The sequence below is a fragment of the Hermetia illucens genome, chromosome 5 (assembly GCF_905115235.1).
Source record: "Hermetia illucens chromosome 5, iHerIll2.2.curated.20191125, whole genome shotgun sequence".
Classification (NCBI taxonomy): domain Eukaryota; kingdom Metazoa; phylum Arthropoda; class Insecta; order Diptera; family Stratiomyidae; genus Hermetia; species Hermetia illucens.
In genome coordinates, this window is record NC_051853.1 from 77,619,013 (window position 1) to 77,635,109 (window position 16,097).

The 16,097-nt window shown below is 45.7% G+C and overlaps 2 protein-coding genes across 3 annotated transcripts in view; one reads left to right on the forward strand and one right to left on the reverse strand.

Annotated features, from left to right (window-relative positions):
- LOC119658349 (double-stranded RNA-specific editase Adar) overlaps positions 1-6,723 on the reverse strand; it is a 123,272-nt gene extending 116,549 nt beyond the window's left edge. For both annotated transcript variants that reach the window (XM_038065705.1, XM_038065704.1), the window contains exon 1: positions 5,960-6,723. In XM_038065705.1, the coding sequence (XP_037921633.1) occupies positions 5,960-5,995 (36 nt within the window). In that variant the 5' untranslated portion in view covers positions 5,996-6,723. The remainder of the gene's footprint in view (positions 1-5,959) is intronic.
- Positions 6,724-6,874: 151 nt separating this feature from the next.
- On the forward strand, positions 6,875-16,026 carry LOC119658350 (translation initiation factor eIF-2B subunit beta). Its single transcript, XM_038065707.1, has 7 exons — positions 6,875-6,917; positions 6,973-7,201; positions 7,274-7,360; positions 7,434-7,566; positions 15,043-15,360; positions 15,449-15,837; positions 15,926-16,026. Exons 1-7 carry the CDS (start codon positions 6,890-6,892, stop codon positions 15,996-15,998), a joined length of 1,257 nt encoding a protein of 418 aa, XP_037921635.1. The 5' UTR covers positions 6,875-6,889; the 3' UTR covers positions 15,999-16,026.
- The last annotated feature ends 71 nt before the right edge of the window (positions 16,027-16,097 follow it).

Genomic DNA, 16,097 nt, shown 5'->3' on the forward strand with positions numbered 1-16,097 from the left:
CATCCTGGAATACATCAAGAAATACCTCGAAAGCGGGATGGTTTCTGCTGAACCGATCACATTAACACCCTTCGAGCCACCGATTTCGAAAAGGTTTTGGACAACCCGAATAAAGAATCTATCTGGAATGCGCTACGCAAGGGTCATTCCGGAGAAATTACTAGTTGTTATGAGAACGACATATAGCGCCGCAAATTGTCGCATGATGCTTCGGGACAAAATCTCAAAGGGTTTTGAAAGGCAAATTGGATGCTGTATATGGGAAGTCTGCACCATCATTTACCACCGTGAAATTTGGGTCAGCTAAATTCGAACGTGGCCTGCACGGACGTTCAAAAACTGCAACCACTGACGATACCATCGCTTAAGTTCACCAAATGGTGCTAAACGATCGTCAAATTAAGGTGAGAGGGATAGCAGAAACTATGAATATGTCAAAAGAATGTGTTTATCACATATTAAATGAAGATTCAGGCATGGACGTTGGGTGCCGTGTTTACTCACGTTAGATCAACAACTCGTTCGAATGAACATTTCCAACGCTCTTTTGGCGAAGATTAATTACTGTAGATGAAACTTGGATACACCATTATACGCCGGAAACAAAAATATAGTCAAAACAGTGAAGGAGGAATCGGCTCCAAAAAAGGCAAAAACTGTTTGTTCGGCTGGGAAAGTGATGGCGACTAATGTTTGGGATAGTCATGGAGTTATCTTAATCCTCAAACAGTAAAAACCATTTTGTATCATTGCTAGCTCGGAAACTTTCCAGATCACCCTCGTACACTAACGGGCAGAACATCGAAGGCCTTTGTATAAATAGGAAGCGATGTTTTCGATGACGGCGACACCGAACTTGATGTTGCTCGACATCTTAACAATGCCAAATCACCTTTCACTATTTTCTTCAAAATTTGGAGATACAACTATGGTGCCAGTGCTTTTTCTGTGCTACCATATGGGAGTAGTGTATGGAAAGTGACCACCGCTATTATTCGAAAAATCCAAATTTCTCCAATTCTCTGTCGTGCAATCGAAGTATTCTGGCTTAAGATAGTAATTAAGGAAGAACTAGGTCGGCGCGTCGATGTGGCTGACGTGATATGCCCTACATAGGAGTTTATGACAGCTTCCTATGCTGACATTAACGGACTTCTTACAACAGGATAAAAATCACGATTTTTTGTTTCTGACAGATTTTTTCGATGATTTGGATAAACAAATGAAAATAATAAAGGATCCAGGATAGCTCCCTGTATGTCGCCAGGGAGGAGGGGGAGAAGGAACAGGATGTGCAGCCATCAAAAAAGATGGGGTAGGATCGGGTGGAAAGGTAAGAGGCAACCCATGAAGCAAATGTTATGATGAGAGTTTGGACAGAAGAATCTTGTGATTTACGTGTCAAAAGCTTTACCAGTGGACCTACGCTACAAAGCCGCGTTGAGTTTCCACTATGAGGTAGTCAAAGTGGGTGGATAACCAGTCACTGATATACCTTTCCAAGATTTCCGAACAGGAAGAGAAGAGCGAAATGGGACGGAAATTCTTGGCAAGAGGACTTCCACCACTTTTGTGAATGAGGATTATGGGAGCCTTTTTCCACAGATCCGGAAAATGACTCTCTTCGAGGTCTTTATTGAAAATAAAACATGAGGAAAGGGAGATGAAGAAAAAAGAGTTTTGGAAGACCGTCGAAACCAGGGCCAACATTGGTACTCGAAGAGGAGAGCAGTAAGGAGGGGAATGGCAGGCAATGCGAGCTGGCTACATCCACTAGCGAGAGGGAAGCGGAGGGGGACAGGAAAACTAAAATCAGGAAAAGTAACGGCAGAGTAAATCACAAGAAAGCTTGGAGGAGTTAGCTGAGGGGCCAGAGAATTTTCTGAGCGGTAGGGAGTTGCGAATGTGGGGCCAAAAAGATTTGAGGTTTCCGCGCTCCAGTAACTCTCTGGACTTAAGTATTAAAGATTTGACCGAGGAACGCAATTATGAAAACCACGAAGTCAGCATAGATCATAGAGAAGAGGAATTTCTTGCCCGCAGTGGGTTTTTGACGAAGTTTTTTATGGACTTCAGTGGCGAACCCGACAGGATAAGCGTGCAGGTACTTAGGAGAGGAGAGGACGTAACAGGGAAGAAGATGAAATAAAATGGTGTAGTACGTGCTCAGTGCTTGGTTACACGTTAATGGAGAGAGAAATCTAGTTGATCGCCGACAGGGCTGAGTTCAAGTTTGCTTTACGGAAGTTAAACTTGGCTGGCTTGTACACGACAGGGGAGTGGAGTTGGGATATCTGAGCGCCTGGTCGGTTATGCAGACGACGTTGCGGCACTTGTTGCCGGACGCACTGTTGAACAGGCGCAAAACAGACTTGGCATATTGATGCGACGGGTAAGCGGATGGATGACTGCTCACGGTTTCAACCTTGCGCTGGAAAAAACCGAAGTAGTCATCCTGACCAGAAGGAGAATCCCGACCCTGGGTCCCATATCGATCGGCGAGTTGACTATAGAGTCAAAACCAGCGATTGGTTCAATGCTCGATTCGAAGATGAGCTTCTTCGAGCAAATCTAGCAGCAGCGGACGGGGCTGCAGCTGGAATCGCGGCCTTGAGTCGGCTAATGGCGAATGTCGGGGGACCTATATCAACTAGGAGACGTCTCCTCATGGGAGCAATGCAGTCCGTTCTTCTCTATGGTGCGGAGGTATGGGCTGATACCCTTGACAAGGAGGTGCATTGTAAACGCCTCGCTCAAGTGCAGAGGCGAGGAGCTTTGCAAGTGGTGTCTGCTTATCGCACCGTCTCCGAACCGGTTGTGATGGTGATCGCGGAAGTGGCGTAAGGGCGAAAACTTAACAGAGGTGGTTGCCCGTGAAGAACGTCAACACACCCTTACCGAGTGGCAAAATGAGCCAACGGGCAGATGGACTGCGCGGCTCATCAACAAATTAGACCCGTGGTTGAACAGAACGCACGTTGAGATTGATTACTTCCTTACCCAACTTCTAAGTGGGCATGGAGGTTTTCAGTCTTGCCTGCACAGGATTGGGAATGCGCGATCTCCTGATTGTGTGTTCTGCAATGGAGTGGCGGACGACGCTGAACACACCTTTTTCTCTTGCGAGAGGTGGGACGGCTTTCGTCAGCAGCTTTATACAGATACAGGAGAGCTCTCTCCAGAGAACATTGTCAGAGAGATGCTGAAGAACGCTGGCAGCTGGAATCGTATTGCGCATTATGTTCGGGCTCTTCTTATTGCGAAGAAGATTGAACTCGACCGGAAGAGGGATCGGACGATAAGGGGTTCCCTGAACTCCCCTCCCCTCCCATTGATGAAAGGAATTCCCTGACTTGAAGGCTCCCAAAGCCGGGAGAGCGGAAGGGCTAACCCGAAGTAATGTGTCAAACGATCCCAGGCTAGTTCTCTGATGACAAGGAGGTGTTTAGTTGCTAGTCCGCCAGCGTGCTGTTGTGGGAGTCCAACACTCTGTGCGTGAACGCATTCATTTACCCTAATCCCAAAAAAAAACCAATAGTTTACATATATTTGACTAAACATAGATTTTTATTTTATTTTTTAACTGATTAAATTATTATGATGTTAAAATTTGATTTTTGTAGAAAAATTATCTGATATAAATCATGATTGATTGATTTAAATCATTATTAAAATCAACCATCTTTCATCGTCAAAAGACGATCAGTAAATAGCCAACAAATGACCTCGTCGATCAAAAGATTGAAACTAGCATTCCTTTTCGCAGAAAGGGATGGATCACTTCAGGCTTGTCAGTCTATGCCATCAGCCGCCTTGTCCTTTCCTGCTATTCACGGAAGTCAGACAGCTGTGTTATGTTATCTCGTTTTTACCACCGAAATCCTCTACCATCCCAGTGTCAACTCCAGTTTCGATTTTGAACTTTTCCTTGAGTTCAGCTGCCTGATAAGGGTTTTATTTAGGTCAGTTGCAGCAAAATCAATGTGAGAACGACTAGGGGAATCGTCGATTAAATTTTTAAACCGAGGACGAGTTTAAAATGAAATGTTCCAGTGGCGGTTGTTCGAACAATGCGAATTTTCCCACCACGTAAACTATTGACAAGGCTATTCGCAGCTTACCCATCATTTTCAGCAACACATTGGCCATTGCTCCGGTTCGCGAGAACCTACTTTTTCTGCCTAATCCGACATTGAAAACTTTTGCAACATTTCTTCTCTCTCCTTCTCAATATTATGCAACTCAACACTCACCTCTGCCTGACGCAAATTTGTTTTCGGTGCTGCGTTCCTGGGTATTGATCAGTTTACTCTAATTTGTGAGGAACTGGCGAGGCTGATTAATTCCAATTGCTGTGGCCTAATCAGTTAAGCCCGACGTACAAATCAATAACACGAGGGGGCAATAAGCCGCATAAATTTCAAACAAAGGGAGGCGCCCGGCGCTCTTACAGCGACACTCATCTGGAGCTAATTCTGAATTTATTAGGCTTGCAAGCTGGAAGCGGTGGTCGCAATCCATTTCATTATGCGAGAGACAATCCACTATCGCAGCTCGCAACTAATTGGAGGAGCCAACCATCTGATGGCCAGAAAACAAGGCGAGGAGATAAGAAGTGTGCAATAGAAAGGACTTTACAATTTGGTTCTTGTTTAGTTTGCGAAGAGCGAAACAAGTGCACTTGGAAGAAAAGTTCGATAGCGAGCACCATCCTCACATCGTCTCTAAGTGCTTTGTAACTTGGACGAGGATGAGGGTCCATTTGTGGGTCATATTCTGCTTAAAGAAAGTTAAATTGAGATTTACGCCTGCAGCGATGGCAGAACTCCTCGCATTTTGACCCAAAAAGACATGGCAAGCGAATGGGGCTACAATGAGCGAACAAATTTACTTATAACGCCGTCCTAAACAAAGCCTCACTACGGCTAGGCGCATATATTGGCAATTAGAGTATAAATGAGAGTTACAAGAGGCGATAGGCGAATGTAAAACCTGCAAACGATGGCTTGATGCAAATTTGAGCAGAATATGTGTCACTAGTCTCTCCCCCATTTTTTCCAGTCGGAGATTCCTTCGATCCAGGGACTAACCCAACCGAACGCTCCAAATTATCCGCTGCTCGACTTGCAAGGGGACTAATGAGGTTCGTAGGCTAGAATGCACCGTTCCAACCCTTTTTCTTCCCTGGGCTGTGAAAAAGGACACATTAACGAACGAAACAATTACCACGAGCAAACGGACGCGTTCCACCTTCGCAACGCATAAGCTCGGTGGTCTCCTCGAATTACTGCAATATTTGGGGAGGGAGCGAGAATGTTGGATGGGAGGCAGCAGCAGCAGATTTGCGGGAGTTGTCTAGCGCGAATGCCATCGGTGGAGCCCTGAAGGGCGGCAGGCGTAGGGTTGGCTCAGTGCCGAAAAGCGCGAGGATGCTCCTCGTTTGCAGCGACGAGTCTCGTGCCGAATGCACTTTGCGCGCATCCCAGCTTGCAGGAGACGACTGCAACTCGGGGTGCTGCCGCACCGCAGAACGGTGCAGCGGAGACAGATGAGTCTGAAGACTCCTTGCGAGTGGATTCCGCCAGCAAAGTTGGAAGAAAGGCTCTTGATTGAGGCACTATCGCGAAGTGAGGATGCCGGCAAGAGCATTGTTTGCTAAGCGAAAGGATACGAGTGCCAGGATAGCGGAAGTTATGCGAGAACAATTGACGGTGGCAAACAAGGAGCTGCAGTGCGAAAAGACATTCTTCCGCGCGGAAGGCATGTCACGGACGACAGGATCTGGGGCGACGGCACGGGGAGCGTTTGGGGAAACAAAAGGAACAGAAAAGGCAGAAAGTGCTTGGTCGGGTTACATAGCCTCGTGCGGGGCGGACGCAAAACAATAGATAAAGTGCAGACAGGCTACGGGAGGCGTGCGGAGGGCAAGCTAACACGCTGTTTATCTGATTCTACTTACATGCGGCGAAAAATTGAATCTATTCTCGTTGAACATAGCGTTGCTACGGGATCGGTCTCTGGTCTTGGGGTTTCTTTACCGTTTCGGCTCGCAGCGAGTCGCGACCTGGGCAATTCGTGCGAAGCCTGTGCGGGCCGCGGGCGATGATGGTAGGGCGACGGGGGAGCTAATGAACTGTGAGCAAATCAAAACAAACGGAAAAGATGCGGCAAACAAACAAGCAGCAGCGGCAGCCAGCGGACCGTTCCAAACAAGTGCGAGTGTCAGAATTCAATCGATTGGATCCCGTGCTCGTGGCGGCTGAGGGGTCGCCATCCAAGAAAAAACACCTCCCGGGGGCGGAAAATCAATAAATTGGCCGCACTTCGGACTCCCCGAAATGGACAGTGGGTGACACCGGCCTGTCTGCGGGACCCTCGTCCACCTCGCAATCACTCACTCAGTCGTAACTACTACAAATTGCTGGGCAGGTCCTAGCGTCTCTTGCCTATTACCTTCACATGCAGGCCGCCCCGGGTTAGCACTCGAAACTCAGTCCCGACCGTCGTGCGGACGAACAAACGGAAAACACTTGCTCAGTCGCGGATTCGGTACTCACGGCGTAAACATTTCTCGCGATTAATCTCGACGAGATAAAGAACTGGCCCGACCGCGACGTCTAGTAGTGACTGTGATTCACAATTTGCGAATTTGCCTCGGTGCGGAAACTCTGCGACTACGCGACACAACAAACCTAATCAGTTTACATATCCGAAAACGACTGCCGCTGAATGAACGTCGTGCAAAATGCAGTCCGGCGATTTTCCAATTGGAGTTTGTGTGCAGCGGTGGAAGGTCGTTCGGCTGTTAATTGTCATTAAATGTTAAATTTGCTATTTCAATCGAATACTATGTAAGAACTGCTAATCGAAGAAGATATAAACTCGGGAAATGTTTATTAAACGATTTCACAAAGAACGTACATAGCTTTTACTTAAAAACGTTACTAAAATAACGCTCTTCTTTACTTCTAGCACAATTTTCGAATTTTCCCCTGTGCAAATACTCCAGTTCAAACGTAACCTCACATTTAAACGTCAAAACATGGTTGAGGATTTTGACATATCGCCACACAGTCAGTTGGCAGACGATTTGCTATATCGATTTCAGTTTTAGAGAGTTTAGCGTTTTAAGAATGTCTTCCGACCACCAAGACCCTCCGTTGAAAGCTATTGCCGGACTTATTCACGATGTCAAAAGAGGGTAAGCAGAATTTCGCCATTTTCCACAATTTAGCTGGCAAATTTCACGTCTGTCCGTCTGCACCCTCCACAGGAAACTCGAAGGCTCCTACAACATCACCGTGAAAACTCTGGATATTCTGAAGAAAATCATTTCCGTCTGTGATTGGAAGAGTGCCGAGTAAGTGAATTAATTTCATCTGAATTCTGTGGAAAGCGTTAAATGCGTTTTTGCATGTGATGCAACTTTTCAGGGAACTCATGAAACTTATTCGGACGCAAGGGAAGATCTTGGCATCTGCACTGCCTCAAGAGGTCGTCACGGCGAATATTACGCGGAGAATAATCAAACTAATTCGGGAAGAGTACGATTTGTTGCAAGCGAAGGTAAGTTTAGGCGCGCAGTTACCTGTTTTGTTCGTATGAAGACGTGACCGCAGTCTGGATCAAAACCAAAGGAACAACTTTTCTCAAAACCGCTCTACCCTGGGAGTACCCTGGGATTTTGATTGTTGTTCTGGAGAATTTCTCTTCTTTTCTGATGTACCAGTAAAGAAGGGAATACGGTTTCTGTGCTCCCACGATTTGATTGCCGATTGGGGTATCATCATCGACGCAGCAACCGTGAGATGGCTTACGATCACTTGCCCACTCTTCCGTGATGTGGTACGTTAGCAACTGTACACCGCACAATTGTGTCTCAATGGTGAAATTCCGTTTGTCATGGCGCATACTACGCTGAACTGCTCGTACTTTTCCACGGTATCGGAGTTGGGGAGCGTCGTGCTCACTTCCGCTCGCAGTCAGCAACCAAATTCTCAGTAAAAGAGGGACAAAGACGGCTACGGTTTCAACTCATCAAACGTTGCCTCATCTCTGCCCTGGGAGCAGCATAACCGAAGCGGCCCGCAGATGCTATACGCTCCTTTAAATAGTTCGCAAAACACGACAAGGATGCGAATTATGTTAAACGTAAATCCGCCCATAGTTCGGACCAAAGCTTGGTCGGAGCTCCAAAACCGTAGCCGTCGTCGTCCTTCTTCCACTTTTTTAACTTTGGATGTTAAACTCAAAAAGAGGAGTCGATGGATCATACAGAGTGGGAGCAAGTTGCTCTCCATTTGATCCGGTCTGGCATTAAATGGATGTGAACATAGGACTCCCCAGTTCTTGAAAAAAACTCTCAGCTCCTTGCGTTGTTCAATTCGCCCTACGTTTCTGCAGTCAGCCAGTTTTGTAACCTGGCCGAAAACTTCACCTACACTAGCAAAGCGTCCTTCATGGCGGTCTCTATGTATCCGCACACTATTGAAAGACAATTGCCCTAAATGTCCTGCTTACAAGTCAAGAATGGACTTAACCCCCGCCCGTAGCGGACTCGATACACAGTATATCGACTCCGCTATCAACGTGTAATCTGCGTTTTCTGAAAGTTGTTCAGCAGTAATGAAACGGCCGAATTTCCGCTATTTGTCACTTTCCCGCCATATCCATAAAGTTTTATGTATTAGTGTTGACAATGGTTTTAGAAGGTACTTCTTTAAAAATAAAAAAAATCATTAAGCATAGATAGCATAATTAATAGATAAGGAGTACCAGGCGCGTGTCATAGATTGCGAATAATGACATAGCCTACAGGGTCAGCTATGAATAACGCAAGTTAATCTTGTAAGTAGCCGCGGAAAAGCAGAACTTTTCCGTTTGTGTTCATCTTCCCTTCCCTATTCTTTCCTTTCAGGGAGAGTAAACCCCCTTATCATCATCATCAACGGCGCAACAACCGGTATCCGGTCTAGGCCTGCCTTAATAAGGAACTCCAGACATCCCGGCTTTATGCCGAGGTCCCCCAATTCGATATCCCTAAAAGCTGTCTGGCGACCTGACTTACGCCATCGCTCCATCTTAGGCAGGGTCTGCCTTGTCTTTTTTTTCTACCATAGATGTTGTCTTTATAGACTTTCCGGGCTGGATCATCCTCATCCATACGGATTAAGTGACCCGCCCACCATAACCTATTGAGCCGGATTTTATCCAAACCGGACGGTCATGGTATCATGCATAGATTTCGTCGTTATATAGGCTAGGGAATCATCCATCCTCATGTAGGGGGCCAAAAATTCTTCGGAGAATTCTTCTCTTGAACGCGGTCGTCATAGCTGTTATCGGTTGTGATTTTCGACCTAGATAAGAGAAAATTCCGGTTTGCCCAGTGCGATTTGATGTTGTTGTTTGGTTGGTTAGTTTTCGATGCTGACGTGCCACCATAAATTTCGTTTTGCCTTCATTGATGTGCAGCCCCAGCTCTCGCGCCGCCTGCTCGACCTGGATGAGCTGCCTTCATCCAGATCGAGCAGGCGTACGTCTCGGGTCCCATGATGTCGATATCGTCAGCATAGGCCAGTAGTTGGGTGGACTTAAAGAGGATCGTACCTCTTGCATTTACGTCAGCATCACGGGTCACTTTCTCGAGAGCCAGGTTAAAGAGGACGTCATATACCATTGATGATGTCGAATGGTCTTGAAATTGATCCTGCTGCTTTTATCTGGCGTCACACATTGGTCAGGGTCAGCCTATTGAGTCTTATCATTTCGTCGGGATACCAAATTCTCTCATGCCCGTGTATAGTTTTACTCTGGCTATGCTATCATAGGCGACTTTAAAGTCGATGAAGAGATGATGCAACTGATGGCCATATTCTAACAGTTTTTCCATCGTTTGACGTAGAAAGCAAATCTGATCTGTTGTTGATTTGCCTAGAGTGAAGCCTCTTTGGTATGGGGCCAATGATGTTCTGGGCGTATGGGGCTATCCGGCCCAGGATATCTGATAGATGGTCCTCAGCAACGTAATACCTCTATAATTGCTGCATTGTGTGATATCTCCCTTTTTATGTATGTGACAGATAATGCATTGTTACCCGTCGTCAGGCATTGATTCGCTGTTCCACACCTTGAGCACAAGTTGATGAACCACTTGGTGTAATTGGTCGCCTCCATATTTAACTAATTCGGCTGTAATTCCATCGGATCCTGGCGACTTATGATTTTCAAGCCGACGAATTGCACGGACTTTTTCTCCTATACTTGGTGGTGGTAGTATTAGGTTGTGGCACATGAAATGGCCGATTTGGCTATCAAGTGAAGTTAGTTGCGATTTTGTTGTATCAAATCACCACCAGTTGACGCTGTTGGTGTCGGATAATGAAGTATAAATACTCCTACATTTAATCAAGGAGTCGTTTCAGTTTTGACCATCGTTGGGATAACAGTGAATAAAAAGGAAAAGAGCCGAGAAGTTATACTTTTTCTGTATGAACTCGGCCATAAAGCAGCGGAGGCGACCAGGAACATTAACAGCGCGTTTAGAGTTGATACATAGGCGAAAGAACCACACGGCGGTGGTTCGAAAGGTTCTGGTAAAGCTTCAAAGTGAGCCATGTTGACATCCAGGATTATCACGACGAGCTGCGTTTGCTAGTCGAATCCGACACACGTTAGTCTGTAAGAGACATTCTAGAGAAACTGACCGTACACTATTCGACAGTTTCCCGGCACTTGTAACAACTTGGAAAGGTGAGAAAGCTCGACGAATGGGTTCCACATGCCCTTACTGAGCAAAACATGTCGCTTCGAATGGAAATTTGCAGTTCTTTACTCTCCCGCAGCAGAAGCGATCCCTTTTTGCACAGAATAGTGACATGTGATGAAAAGTGGATATTATACGACAATCGTCGCCGATCAGCACAATGGCTAGATGCTAATGAGCCACCGAAGCATTTGCCGAAACCGATCCTCCATCCGAAGAAGCTAATGGTAACTATTTGGTGGTCTAAAGCTGCAGTTATCCACTATTCTTTTTTGGCATCTGGAGAAACGATAAATGCACAGAAATACTGTGCCCAACTCGTGGAAATGCACCAAAAATTGAGTATTCAACAGCCGAGATTAGTCAACAGAGATGGTGTGATACTCCTTCACGACATTGCACGACCTCATGTATACAGAACAACGGTTCAAAAGTTGAAAGAATTGCAGCCTCTGCCTCATCCACCATATTCACCGGACCTTTCGCCAACCGACTACCACTTTTTTAAGCATTTGGATCATTTTTTGACGGAAAAACAATTTAGGAACGAAGAGGCCATCAAAATTGCCTTCGACAAGTTTATCAACACCCGAAAATTGGACTTCTACAAAACTGGCATACATGCTCTTGTATTTCGCTGGGAGAAGTGTATTGAATCGATTGGCACCTATTTTAGTTAATTAAATAAATTTTTGTAAGCTTTACAGTCGTTTCAAATTTTAGTACCAAATCGGCCATTTCAAGTGCAACAATCTAATATTTGTCCGTCGTCTTCAGTTGGCGGGACCTCCAACTCGCCGATGTTCCGGTTGTTCAGTAGTTCATCAAAGTACTCAACCCATCGCTCCAATCGCCCATTCTGTCGGAAGTCAGATTTCCCTCTTTGTCTCGGCAGAATGAGCATCGAAGTGTATACGGCTTCATCCTGCTGACTTGTTGGTAAAACTTCCACGCCTGGTGCTGTTACTTTCTGTACCTTTCTAGATCCCAGTTGGTTCTCTCAGGCTTCCTTTTTCCGTCTGTGAAGTCGCTTCTCCATACGACGGAGTTCGTGATAAGTCTCTGCGCATGCCCGCGTTCTTTGACAATGCAACATTGCTCGGTATGCAGCATTCTTCCGTTCCCTAGCTTGCTTACATTCATCGTCAAACCAGCCGTTCCGACTTTTTTGCGATTGAAGCCAAGTATCTTTGTGGCCGTATTAATGCTAACGTTCTCCAGGTGGTTGCCAAAATCATTTGTTGGTGCTTCATCTCCAGGTCCTCTGTTGACTGCGGTTATTGCGGCATCCATTTCCTTATAGATGTTGCGGAGGGCTGTGTTGTGGATGGCTTCAGTATTCACTCTCACCTGATTGTTGGTGGTGTCGTAATTCAAGCTCGGAGCACCACGCCAACGAGATAGTGGTCCGAGTTTATATTGGCCCCCTATATGTTCTGATATTTATCAAGGCTGAGATGTGGCAGCGTCGAATCAGCACGTGGTCAATTTGGTTGAAAGTGATCCCGTCTGGAGAGGCCCACGTATATTTGTGAACCGCTTTCCGCGCAAACCAGGTACTTCCACCAACCATTTCGTGCGCTACTGCTAACTGAATAATCCGCAGTCCGTTATCATTGATATGTAAGCTATAGGACCGGATGTATCGCCTGAATACGGGTCCTTCTCTACTCGACTGTTGAAATCTCCAAGTATGATTTTGATTTCATACTTGGGACAGGCTTCAAGGGTCCGCTCAACTGCCTCGTAGAAGGTATCCTTCTCCGACTCTGCAGTCTCCTTTGTAGGGGCGTGAACGTTTATGAGGCTTATATTTCTAAACTTGTAGAGGGCATAGCCTTTCAATGTCATCTGCAGGTATCAAAAAAGCTTTCAGCGAATGACAGACAACACGTGGTTCAACGGGGATTCTATAAAAATCTGAAAATAACCTCGATCTGGATCAGGCAGAAGACGTTTGGAGAAGTGTTTGGAGCGAACCCAGCCGTTGCAATTTAGAAACGGCGTGGCTGCCAAACCTTATGCGTTCATGGGAGGCCCTCCCCGAAATGACTACGCCTGACATTACTGAAGATGACATAGAAGCAGCCCTTAAAAAGGCAGGTCATTAGAAGACGCTAGGAGTTGACAAGATTCACAACTTCTGGCAGAAACGGTTCAAGAGCATTCACAGAGTCCTTCAAAATGTCGACCAATTGCTTCCTACCCTCTACAAGGTCTTCATTTCTGTTTTGTGCGCGAACATCTCAAAACATCTTTATGTTCGCAAATTGATAGCTAAAGAACAAAAAGGATGCACAGAAGACTCCCTAGGCAGTAAAAAACAGCTTATAATCGATACGGTAGTTGTAAAGCAGGCTGTCCACTAAAAACGAAATATTTCGACAGCCGACATCGATTCTAAATCAGCCCTTGACTCCATATCACACTCGTGGTTGCTTTAGGTGTTACGCTTGTACAAAATCAGCCCGGATGTGGTTCTTCTCTTGAGCACGAAGCTATCGGTATCCTCACAAACATCTGGAGAGATACCAATCAGGCGACTGTGGTTTTGCTTGGCTTTGAATCCATTATCCCATCTTTTCCATGAAAGTGGAGGCGCCTGCGAGAAACGCCTGGGTGTTCTCTGAAAGTCGTCGAAGCCAGAGCGACTTCAGCAAGCCGTCGTCGACCTTGCTCCCACCCAATTGCCTCATTTCGCGAAGCAATTGGCTGGGAGTTCTATCGCCCAACGTCAAACCCGCCGGCAAGTGACCCAACTTAGTTGACTCACTTACAGGCCGGCGCTTAATTAGCTCCGGTTTTAGTACATTGTAGGAGGTCGTTTTGACAATGTCTGTCACCAGGAGGATGGTCTTCTCATCCAGGCCCACAATGGCATAGTTGAACTTGGTCGCGTCCGCTGTGATTCTGGACATCTGGAATTGCGCCTCCAGACGGAGCAACCACAGCTCCGGGTTCCTCCGCCAAAAAGGCGGGACGCACACAACGTGGGCGGTCACTTGAGGGCCCGATGAGCCTGCCGCGTCTTTATTGTCCAGAGACATGACAATAGCTAAGTTAAACGATGCGAGATGAGTTGGGGACGCGGCTGTACCGAATTTGAACAGACCCTAATTTGACGACGGCAAACCGCACCCCCAAATGCCCGTACGAGAGACAAAAGAAAAACACACTTCAGCAAGATCCACCGATGCATCCCAGAGCGGACGCTTGAAGCGCATTCCAAAAACAGAAAACTCGCCACGAGAGCGACGAATTTAAAAAAAAAAATCTCATCACCGTCTCTTGCGGCGGTTCTATATTTATTTATGCTTCCACGTTAACTAGTAAATTCAGGACACGGAAGAAATATGTCATTAATATCAACCAATACAAAATTTTCCAACTAAGAAATTTTTTCCCTGCGGCGGCTTGCACTGACAGCGTTTTTTGAGATTGGGGCTCCTGAGCGTGATCCTTGTCGGCGGGTCCTTTTTTTGAACGGAATGCTTGATCGACAGTCAGTCATTTGTATTTCCAAGATATCAGTCTAGCACGGCTTGACTAGATGGCGCGATAGTTGAGGGGGTCGAGCGCAGTCCCTCAATCTCGCTGCTCCGGGTTCAAATCCCAGTCGTCATGGGTGTCTATGTTCGTCTTGTGTTTGTCTCGCTGCTGTGAGCTTATCACTTGCACAGCGTTAAGTGTGATGATAGTGAAACTGAAGTACAATCTGACTGTGTGGATGCCCTTTATTCCGCGAAGGAATAAACAGCAAGCACTACTACTGCTTCATTTGCTAGTAGAGTGTTCTGAAAGTGTTTTTTTTCTGAACAAGAATCGTATTCTGCATTTTTCGATACCGTGGTCCTGGTTATTAATCCGATGGAGAATTCCATGACAATAAGTTTTCTGTGGACAGATTGTTAATCTACTCCACAGCCCACCATCTAGAGGACCAGGCGACACGACTTAATCTTATTGCAGACACCATTCACTCTCTCTCTCGTCTACTATTCCAGGGATTATCACCGTGAAGACGAGAGCGGGACTATAGATAATAATACTAAATCAGCGTGCATTACTCAGACTTTTATTGTGAATGATCACTTCGCGTATTTAGTAGACGTTAAGAATTTTGTCTATTCTCCAGAAGACTGTTGACAGTTTGCCCTTTTATTACTCCCATATCCATCTAAATGTTAAAGTTAATTATTGCAAGCAAATTAGAATTTAGTGTAGAATTTTCAAGTGTAAAATGTAAAATAATAAACATTCACGTATTTCATTCGAAGGTTCATCAGATTACTGATGACTCGCAAGCCTCCCTTCACAAGCTCGTTACGCAGACAAGTGACAACGACATCAGCCGAGATTACTCGAAACCTCAGGAAGGATTGCGGGAGGCCCTCCTAGATCACCTTCAAGAAATAGAAACTGAAATGGAAACCTGTTCGGAAAACGTATCCGCTCAAGCCGAAGAACACATTCACACTTCAGAAGTCATCCTTACTCTAGGTCATTCAAGGAGTGTCGAAAACTTTTTGAAACGGGCTGTGAAAAAACGCGAGAACTTAACAATTATCATCGCCGAATGCGCGCCAGCCTGCCGGGTGAGTAGTTGCATGCAACGTTACACGAAGCAAGAATGCAATTAGAACGCCTGGTACGATAAAAAATGTTATATTCACTTTATTTCAGGGTCACCACTTGGCAGCCAATCTAGCCACAGGCAGTGCGGAAATTGTTGTAATTCCAGATTCAACAATTTTCGCAATGATGTCGCGAGTAAATAAAGTGATAATTGGAACCCATAGCGTGCTGGCAAACGGTGGTTTGCGTGCTGCCTGCGGCGCCTACACAGTCGCTCTTGCAGCGAAACATTATTCAGTGCCAGTCATTGTTCTGGCTCCAATGTACAAGTTGTCTCCCGTGCATATGTGCAACGTAGAACAGGATGCTTTCAATTTAGTGGAATGTGCCGAAGGAGTGATTCCTTACAATTCACTGGCCGCCAAATTTGCGAAAGTTTACAGTCCAATCTTCGATTATGTGCCGCCTGAATTGGTGACGCTGTTTATTTCTAATATGTAAGTGGCTTTAGAACAGCTAAAATAGTTATTCTGTTGGATTTAAAGTTTAGGTATGAGAATCTAATTACTGTTGTTTCTTTTTCAGGGGTGGACATGCGCCTTCTTATGTGTACAGATTATTAAGTGAATTGTATCATCCGGAAGATTATGAGCTTTAAAATAAATACGATTTTTTCAAGGAGCTGAGCTTGAATTTACTTTTGCCGACTAGCATGGCCTTAAATTATTTTCCAGGAAGTTGATGGTCTATGGAATGT

Excerpts from the sequence above, each read along its gene's own strand:
- LOC119658350 (XM_038065707.1), top strand. The coding sequence starts at position 6,890 with ATGTTTATTAAACGATTTCACAAAGAAC. Across the intron at positions 6,918-6,972 it reads TAAACGATTTCACAAAGAAC|CACAATTTTCGAATTTTCCC; the intron begins GTACATAGCTTT and ends CTTTACTTCTAG. Across the intron at positions 15,838-15,925 it reads ACGCTGTTTATTTCTAATAT|GGGTGGACATGCGCCTTCTT; the intron begins GTAAGTGGCTTT and ends TTTCTTTTTCAG.